The 10,061-nt window shown below is 52.1% G+C and overlaps 1 protein-coding gene across 2 annotated transcripts in view; it reads right to left on the bottom strand.

Moving 5' to 3' along the window:
• The window catches only part of SOS1 (SOS Ras/Rac guanine nucleotide exchange factor 1), a 107,369-nt gene extending 98,472 nt beyond the window's left edge, over positions 1 to 8,897 (bottom strand). For both annotated transcript variants that reach the window (XM_049784244.1, XM_049784243.1), the window contains exon 1: positions 8,783 to 8,897. In XM_049784244.1, coding sequence (XP_049640201.1) covers positions 8,783 to 8,869 — 87 coding nt within the window. In that variant the 5' untranslated portion in view covers positions 8,870 to 8,897. The remainder of the gene's footprint in view (positions 1 to 8,782) is intronic.
• Between the last annotated feature and the right edge of the window lie 1,164 nt (positions 8,898 to 10,061).

Consider the following 10,061-nt stretch of genomic DNA (forward strand, 5'->3'; position numbering starts at 1 on the left):
AGTAAAAAAGGACTGCAAATAAATGCTAAACTCAATGATACAGACATCGTGTTTAATAAAGTTTACAGGCATAGGCAAATCCCTTGGAAACACATCAAATACCAAAGACAGATGCATGTAAGCTAGCTACAGGTTCATTAGTACAGAATCAGAATGAGAGAAAGATGGCTGTGCATAACTTTCTACGTTTTTCTGCATTTTGACACTTCACAGAATTTAGGGTTAAAAAATTAGACCATGGGCCCGGAGAGATAGCACAGCGGTGTTTGCCTTGCAAGCAGCCGATCCAGGACCAAAGGTGGTTGGTTCGGATCCCGGTGTCCCATATGGTCCCCTGTGCCTGCCAGGAACTATTTCTGAGCAGACAGCCAGGAGTAACCCCTGAGCAATGGCGGGTGTGGCCAAAAAAAAAATTAGACCATGTGACCAAAATATTCTGAAGGAAAGAGCAAAGATTTTTCATATACCCACAAGCACTATAAAAAAAAAAAAACTATTTATTGGGGCACAGCAATAGGGTGGGTGTGTCTTGCACGTGGCTGACCCGGGACTGACTTGGGTTCTATCGCCAGCATCCCATATGGTCCCCCGAGCCTCCCAGGAGCTATTTCTGAGCAGGCAGCCAGGAGTAACCCCTGAGCACCGCCGGGTGTGGCCCAAAAAAAAATTTTATTACAGGGATTGGAGAATAGCTGATACAGTGCAGACTCCATCATAGTCGTCATCTACGCAAGCAAGCTGTTGTTCCATTTACCAAACTCTCATCTTCATCTCTGAGATCATAAAACTTCAGCTAGAATTCTCATGACCTCTGTTCATAATTGTCTATCTGACTATGCTGTTCTCTTCCGATTTATCAATATCTCCAGTCCACAAGATCTGTCCTGCATAACCACCATCATCAAAAATGCCGCCGCCCCCCCCAAAACTAGGCTGCGACGAATGCACATCTCTGCTTTGTTACTTACTGGCTGAGAGCATCACTCGAGGAAAATCTCAACCACCAGACCAAAGAATGCTACTACCAGGCTGTGGCTTCCACACGCAGCACACCGCACTACACAGCAACCTTGTTCTATCAACAAACTGCATATTTGTGGTCCTTATGTTGGGGACATGCCCGCTGGACTCAGAGGCTTATTCCTGGCTCTGAGGGTTCAGGGGACCAGCTGAGGTGCCAGGGACCAAAGGGGTTGGCTGCCAAGACCAGTTTGGCCCGCCCCGCTATACTACCACTTATCTACACTCCACAGCGGTCCAAACCTTCAACCTGTCTTTCAACTCCTTCCTCTCTCCCCCGCTACATAAAAATATCTTACTGCACTGTGAAGACAGGGGCTACCAAGCAGAAACTTCAGGCGTCCACCGGCACGCCCGTCTTCGTCTTTTCCTACCATCTCCGAAGGATGCCGACCAACTAACTACTGAAAACGAAGACTAGCCAAACCACCCTGCCTGAGATCTGTTAGCATCCTGTGAGAATGAGAATACTCATAGGCACTTAAAATAGTCAGTCATTGAAAAATTGTCCCGACAAATCCCATTCTCATCCTCCTGAGCTTCTTTCTCATCTCCTTGCTGAACATTTCTTTTTTTTGAGATTTCTCTACCAACTCCTTCTCAACTAACAGGTGTCTTCCAAAACCCTGAATTCCGCCACGACACACAACTCTTTTCCCAGGGGTTCCAAGCTTTTAGAGAAAAAAAAATGTGGGCTCCCCGCCTTTGCTGTTATTGTTGAGTTCGGGTTTTTTTAATTTATTTTTTGTCACATCAGGCGGTGCTCTGGGCTTACTTCTGTCAGAGCTTAGAAGAGCCCACACAGGGTGCCAGGGATAACACCTGGGTTGGAAGGCAAGTACCTCTCAGGCCCAAAACACTAAGTTGGAGACACTATCATCTCCCTTACTTCTTTCCCTCTGTACTCCCTCAGTGCTTTTGCCTACTCCCTTCCCCAGCTCTGATACAATCCTATTTTGTAGTTGAGTTGAAGTTTTTTCTTTTTTGCTTCTACTTTTGAGCCTGGTCACTAGCTCTGTGCTGGGGGCTGCTCCTGGGGCATTTCACTTCAGAGCATGCTCATCAGGTCATTAAACTACCTTTCCAAAACCCATTTTCTTTCTTTCTCTTTAATTCTCTCTCTCTCTCCCTCCCTCTCCCTCTCTCTCTCTCTTCTCTCTCCTTCCTGTTCGTCCCTCCCTCTCTCCTTTCCTCCCTCCCTCCTTCATTCCTTCCTTTTTTGGGCCACACCCGGAGGTGCTCAGTATTTACTTGTAGCTCTGCGATCCAAATCACTCCTGGCAGTCTCGACTATATGGGATGCTGGGAATTGAACCTGGGTCAGCCCAGTGCAAGGCAAAGGCCCTACCCATAGTGCTATAGCTCCACCCCAGCCCCATAACTTTTTTTGGTAATACTTTTAAGATAACAACTGCTGTACAATAAACAGTGCATACTTCAGCTATCCAAGCTAATGTTAAAATATGTTTACAGGGCCCAGAGAGATAGCACAGCGGCGTTTGCCTTGCAAGCAGCCGATCCAGGACCAAAGGTAGTTGGTTCAAATCCCGGTGTCCCATAGGGTCCCCCGTGCCTGCCAGGAGCTATTTCTGAGCAGACAGCCGGGAGTAATCCCTGAGCAACGCCGGGTGTGGCTCCCCCCCCCCAAAAAAAAATGTTTACATATCTGAAACTACAGGCTCAATCCAGACAAATGGATTTCAAAGCCTTGGTCCCCAAATGACACTGGTCTTCGGTAATGTAGTACAGACTAGTCTGCACTTTCTAGAATTTACATAAATAAAATCATAGAGAATTATACCTGTTTCCAGAGTCTGGCTTCTTTCCCCTTAATGGCTTAGAGATTCAGTCGTGTTGACATATGCGGCAATACTTTATTCCTTTTTATTGCTGAGCAGTATCACAATCTCACAACTTATTCATTTAGCGGCTGATGGATATTTGAGCCGTCTCCAATTGCTTGCTGAAAACAGCCACCACCACGAACACTCACTTATCGGTCCGTGTAGAGATACAGACTTCATTACTCTTAAGACTTTACTTCTCAAACCCCTACGTCTGCTTTGCCAGGTAACAACAGACAATTAAATAAATGAAATGAATCCACCTCAATAACCCAAAAGAACTTTCAAATCAATATATCCTAAGTGCAAAGCATATGTCCCCCTTGCCATTCCATCTCCATCTCCTCCTCCCCCATACTTCACCAAGTAAAGACACTGGCATCAAATAAACAGGGCCGTGCCTGCTTTCACACCACTTTCCCCAGTCACGCTCCAAGGGAATAGGTGTCTTGTCAGTTCTGCCTTTAAACATCTTTCAAATAAAATCCACCCCCAAGTGGATTTCAGACCAAGTACAAGTCTCCTTAGCTGAGTGCAGGACCCCTGGCTGTATTCTCTCCTCTGCCCCAGTGTTCCCCTTCAATTCATCTTCTACTCTAAAACTCAGGCCTGATGCTATTCCACTCATTCTTCAAAATTAGTAAAATTAATCATCACACTTGTCTGACATGTGAGGCCCGAGTTCAATTTCCTCAAAGGAGCCGGAACAGCATGGAGGGAGGATGCTTCCCTTATAAGCAACTGATCTAGGTTAGATCTCCGGCATCCCATAAGGTCCCCCAACCACCACCTGAAGTGGTCCTTGAGTGTAGAACAGGGGAGTAAGCCCTGAACACAAATGGGTGTGGTTGAAAAAAATGAACACAATAAAAAAAAAAAAAAAAAGAAAAAAAAAAAAAGAAAAAAATGAACATAAATAAATATAAAACAAAAATGCAGAAATTCTTTTCTTGTTTGTTTGTTTGGGGGCCACACCAGAGACACTCTGGTTACTACTGGCTTTGCACTCAAAAATCGCTCCAGGCAGGCCTGGGGGAATGTATGAGATGCTGGGGATCAAAACCGGGTTGGCCACATGCAAGGCAAACGCCTACCCACCCGCTGTGCTATCACTCTGGCCACCCAAAATGCAGAATCCCCCCTGATTTTATGTAAATATGTACCTAAAATATCATTGTCAACAATATGTAAGCCACTATGATCAAAATAAAAAAAAAAAACTCAAAAAAAAAAAAATGCAGACTCTTCAGTAACTCCCTATACCCTGGAGATAAAATTCAAGCTCCTTAGCTTACTATCAAAGCAGTCAGTTAGGGGCCAGAGAGAGCATGGAGGCAGGGTGTTTGCCTTGCATGCAGGACGGTGGTTCGAACTCCGGCATCCCTTATGGTCCAAACAAAAAAAGCCAGTCATTTAAACCACTTGCCCTGGAGCTGGGGAAATATTACAGTGGGTGAGGTGCTTGCTTGCCTTGTCCTGCTTCCAAGCTGTCTTGGACTCCAGGCACTTCATAGTCTGCATTGCCCCACCCCCACCCTCACCCCCAGCCCCAGCCCTGCTAGGAGTGATCCCCTAGCCCAGAGCCACGAATAAACCCTCAGCACAGCAGGCTGTGGTTCCAAACAACCTCTTCCATCTCATCCTCTCGCTACTTCTGGTAAAGTTCCAGCTCAGCCATTTTTTGAAGTTATGTTTCTCCTGATCTTTGGTGCTGAGGAAAATGATCTGCAGTAAGGCTGATATGATGATGCACTGGGTAAGACAAGGCCTACACCAAGAGATTCGGGGAGACAGTGTGGACGGGTTTGGGAAGAGTCAGGAAAAGAAGTCTGGCTGCAGCATAAAACACAGGCAAGAGGGACCAGAGTAACAGCACAAGAGTAGGGTGTTTGCCTTGCACACTGCTTATTCGGGAAGGACCCGGGTTCAATCCTGGCATCCCATATGGTTCCCCGAGCCTGCCAGGCATGATTTCTGAGCTCTTGAGCCAGGGTTAACCTGAGTGCCACCGGTGTGGCCCAAAAACAAAAATAGAAACAGGCAAGATTCAGAAAGGCAATCCAGTTAGTCAATCGAGATGAGATCAAGTCAATCCCAGCCAAGCCCATGCTAGAGCTTGGCGGGACCTTTCACCGGACAACCTCCGCAGGCACCAAAGGTTCTGATGGGCCACGTCCAGAAGTTCACACTAACTTCTGAACTTTGAAAAAGAGTAGAGGGCAAAAGGCAATGAATCCAGTCCAGAGGCTGTCACAGGGGCCAGAGAGCGCAGGAGCTGAGCAAATGCTATGCTATCACCATCACCGGCACAGCATGGTCCCCCCAGCACCACTAGGAAAGATCCCCTCAGCAAAGTGCTAGCGGAAGTCCCTGGGCACTGCCAGGTATGGCCAAAAATACATACAAAAAATGCTACCCCAGCAATCTGGAGAGAAGGACCAAGAGCAAATTAAAACAGAAAAGAAACAAGAGGCCAGAGAGATAGCACAGCGGTAGGGCATTTGCCTTGCACGAGGCCAACCTGGGACAGACCCATGTTTGATTCCCGGCATCCCATAGGGTCTTCTGAGCCAACCAAGAGCGATTTCTGAGTGCAGAGCCATAAGTAACCCCTGAGCACCACCAGGTGTGGGTTCCAAAACCAAAAGAAAAGAACCAATAAACAAACAGATGGTCCAAGGGAGAAGAACCAACATGGTCCACCCGCATGTGGTCAGTAACTCAGAGAGTCACTGAGGATTGCCTTCCAGGTTTGGGCCCAATCAAGCCAAATAATAAAGCCCTAATTCAAGAGGGCAAACATATAAGTGGGTAGGTCCGCAAGTGGTAGGTGATGGTTTTAATTTGGGTAGTTCCTCTCCTTTTCTTTCATTCATTCTCAAGTCCTGCAAGGGGTCAGTCATTATATTTGTGAGAGCCAAAATGAGGGTAAATTATTACTTCTGTTCTAAAGACTCCTCCAGTCCAGTGAGGGGGGTAGAGAGGGCATAGTAACAGGCAGGACACGCAGACTCATTGTCAGATTCTAGGTGAGGGCCCTAAATAAAAACCAAGACTAGGAACTGGAGCGATGGCGAAGCGGTAGGGCATTTGCCTTGCAAGCGGCTGACCCAGGACAGACCCACCAAGGTTCGATCCCCAGCGTCCCATATAGTCCACCAAGTCAGGAGCAATTTCTGAGCCCATAGCCAGGAGTAACCCCTGAGTGTCACTGGGTGTGGCCCAAATATCAAAAAAACAAACAAACAAAAACAAGACTATGGCTGCAGTCCTGGAGACCGGAGAAAGCTGACAGTGAGTGAGCCCAGAGGGTGAGTATTAATTGTTCTGCCAGGCCCAGGGTAGGGTGGGCAGACGAAGAGCAAGGTCTGGCCAAAGAGCCTCACTAGGGGCCCAGCTGCATCTGACATGGTACCGGTAAGTCTTTCTTTCAAGAGTGTTCGCAATTGGGGCAGGAATGATAGCAGAGCAGAAGGACGTTTGCCTGACATGAGGCTGACCCGGATCAGACCTGGTTTTGATTCCCATCCAATCCCCGGCATCCCATATGGTCCCCAGCCTGCCAGGAGGGATTTTGGAACGCAGAGCCAGGAGTCCTCCCTGAGCACTACCAGTTGTGGCCCCCAAACAAGAACAAAGAGTTCACAATAGTCATAACCACAGGAAGTGCATAGCAGGCAGGGGACGCTTGAGCTATCAAGAATGCAGGTATTTCAAGGAAATGTATTTCGAGCCTTTGGAGGTGGCTGAGAGTCATCATTAGAGATTACTTGAAAATGCGAGTTGGAAGCATTTGACACGACCAGCTGGGCTGTGTAGACTACCACCTTCTCCCAGGCCTCTCCTGTCACCTAGCTATCTCTGCATGGAGTCACAGCCGGTTCGTGTAAAATAAGCCAAGGGGAATGACAGGGGCTGAGAACGGTACAGGCCACGACCAAAGAGAGCAGTCGTTCCTCAGCTCCAGACAGTGACTGCCCAGCAAGAAGGGGAAGAAGAGGTGGAAAAGAGTTCTTCCAATCTCCAAGAAAAGAAAGGGGCTTGGGATGCAGCTTAGGAGCAGAGCATGTTAGACTGTTGTTGATAAGTTAGACCCCAGTATGGCCAAAAAAAAAATAAAGGAAAAGAAAATTCAGATTTCATATAATAGCTTCCTGTTTTTAACAATAGTCAAATACATTTAAAAAAAAATAACTGTGCCAGCCAGCCACAGTTTCTAGGGACAGATTCCAATCAGACCCACTCTCGGCCTGCTAAACAAGGTCCTTGACCAAGATGGCACCTAGGTGGTTTACTTCTACAAAAGACCACCCCAAACTAGAAGTTTTAGTTGTCTGAGTGCTCTGGTTTAACTTCAATAATCTTCCTATCTTCTCGCACACCGACCTAGGTCACATACCTGCTTCCAAGGCCATGGAGAAGGCTGAGCCCGCCAGAGCACGTGCTCTGCACCAAGCAAGTGGCCCCTGGGACCAGCCAGAGACCTCACGCCCCTCCCCCAGCACCACCAGGAGTGCATCAAGTGACACTCAGCTAAGAACGGCCCGCGCATCACTGGCATGTGCATCCCCCATACCTGTTTCCAGCATACCCCCCTGAGAACACAGAGCTTCGATGAGAAGCTGCCAGGTGTGAAGGTCAAAACAAAACCAAAACTGAAAGCCAAGTGAGTCTCATGAAGTACCCAAGCCCCAGGGAAGCCCTCCTGTCCTCCAGATGCGTCAAGAGTGCTGGCGACTTGCTAGACACGGGGAACAAGCCAGAAACATCCGGGGAAAGTCCTTGAAATATGCTGGACACGTACCTGAAGTGAACAATGCAGTTCCACGAGAAGCCAACGACCTTTCAGGGTAAGAGGAGCAGGCAAGGCAAAAGGGCAAGTGGACACCTTTCAGCACACATACACACACACACACACACACACACACTAACACCTCGCAACATCAGGTCTGTCTGTTTGTCTGTCTGAGAACAGTTGCTGGGTCTGGACTGCAGCTCCAGAGCCCGAGTGCATGGCTGTGACCAGCCTAACTTGGTCCCACCAACACAGTACCTGGGGCTTCAGCACTAGGAAGGAGTGGGGGGGACTTGGGGGAACCCGAAGTTCCAGCCACAGATACACACACAGGCTTCCTTCGGCAGCCCGTGGTATAGGACTCAGGGGTGAGTGCCAGGGCTGGGTGTGTTGGGATGTTCTTAGGTGTCCCATGGATCGCGGTGTCCTGGTTGTGTCCTGGATATCAGGTTGTCCCGGGGGGTCTGGGCGTTCTGTGTATCAGAGTGTCCCGGGTATGCGGGGGTCCCAGGGGTCTGGGTGTTCCATGGATCGCAGTGTCCCAGTGTCTAGGTGTCTGGGATATGAGGAATTCCCAGGTGTCTGTGTGTCCTGGGTATCTAGGTGTGCCTGGTGTCTGGGTGTCCCGTGTCCCGGGATGTCCTGGACGTCTAGGTGTCCCGGGTGTCCTTTGTACTAGGGTGTCTGGGTGTTCCATGTGTCAGGGTGTCCCAGGGGTCTGTCTGGGTGTCTATTGTGTCCTGGGTGTCCCGGGTATTTAGGTGTGCCTGGTGTCCTGGGTATCTAAGTGTCCCGGGTGTCCTTTGTACTGGGGTGTCTGGGTGTTCCATGTGTCAGGGTGTCCCAGGGGTCTGTCTGGGTGTCTATTGTGTCCTGGGTGTCCCGGGTATTGGGGTGTCCTGGGTATCAAGGTGTCTGGGTTTCCCGAGTGTTTAGGTGTGCCTGGGGTCTGGGTGTCCTGGGTGTCTGGATGTCCCGGGGATTGGGGTATCCTGGGTGTTCCGGGTGTCTAGGTGTGCCTGGGCGTCCCGGGGATCGGGGTGTCTGGGTGCACCAGGGGTCTGTCTAGGCGTCCCGGGTGTCTAGGTGTGCCTGGTGTCCGGGCGTCCCGGGCGCCCCTCACCTTCTTGAGCGCGGGCACCAGCAGCCCCCGCCACTTGGGCGCGTTGTCGTCGCTGAAGAACTCGTAGGGCGGCGGCGGCGCCTGCATGGCGGACTGGGACTCGGCCTCGCCGGGGTCCGAGAGGCCGGGCCTGCCTAGCCGCGCAGGCGGAGGCGGAGGCGGAGGCCGAGGCTCAGGCCGCGCCGGGGGCCGGGGCCCGCGCGCCGCCTCCCGCCCGCCCCGGCCGCGCGCCGCCCGCTGCCCCCGCGCGCCCCGGGAGGCGGCATCCCGCGCCCGGCGCCCCGACCCGACCGCCCGCCCGCCCGCCCGGCCGCGCGCCCCGACCCGGCCCGAGGACGCCTCGCCCGCCCTGCCCGCCTGACGAGCCGCCGCCGCCGCCGCCGCCGCCGCCGCCGCCACCGAGCGAGCGCCCTGACGAGCTTCCGACTCGCCCGGCCGGCCGCGCACCGCGCATGCGCCGCCCGCACTTCCGGCACCGGCACTTCCGGAAGGGGCGGGACCTTGCTCGGTGGGCGTGGCCTGGGGGCCGGGGGAGGAGGAGGGAGAGGAGATGGGGGCGGACAGACGGACGGACGGACACTGGGAAAGGATGCACCGACGGATGGGCGGGGGCCCGGGGCCGCCCCGTCCATCTCTGGGACCAAGTGGACCAATCGTGGGCGCGAGGGGCACCGGTGCCGGGACTAGGGGCACTCCGGGACTAGTTGGGGAACCCCGCCTTTGCTAGGTTGCGAGGAGATGCTCGGGGCCTGCAGAGGCCCGCGCGCGTGCGCAGACAGGCCGGGCACTGAAGCCGGAGTGTGGCCGGGCGGAAGTGACGTAGCGCGCGGCACGCGCAGAAGGACTTGCCGAGCCCCGAAAGGCCGCGCTAGGCCGGGGAGCCGAGCACCGAGCGCATCGAGGGAGGAAGGGAGGGCGAGCCGGGCAGCGCCCCCTGCAGGTTAGGTGCGGTACTGCGCGGTTTTGTCCAGTTCCCTGGTTGCTGGGGGCCGAAGCTGCTCCCTGCTCTCCTACTCTCCCCTCCCCTACTCTGCTCTTCCCTCCTCTCCCCTCCTCTCCTCTCCTCTTTCCTATCCTACCCTTCTCTCCCCTTTCCTTCCTCTCTTTTCTCCCCTCCCTGACTCTCCCTTCCCCTCCACTTCTCTCCCCTTCTTTTCCCTCCTCTACCCTCCCTATTCTCGCTCCCTTACTCTCCCTTCCCCACTCACTTCTCCCCTCCTTCCTCTCCTCTCCTCTCCCCTCCAATCCCCTTCTCTTACTTCCTCTCCTCTCTCCCCTT

This window comes from Suncus etruscus, chromosome 12, assembly GCF_024139225.1.
Source record: "Suncus etruscus isolate mSunEtr1 chromosome 12, mSunEtr1.pri.cur, whole genome shotgun sequence".
NCBI lineage: Eukaryota > Metazoa > Chordata > Mammalia > Eulipotyphla > Soricidae > Suncus > Suncus etruscus.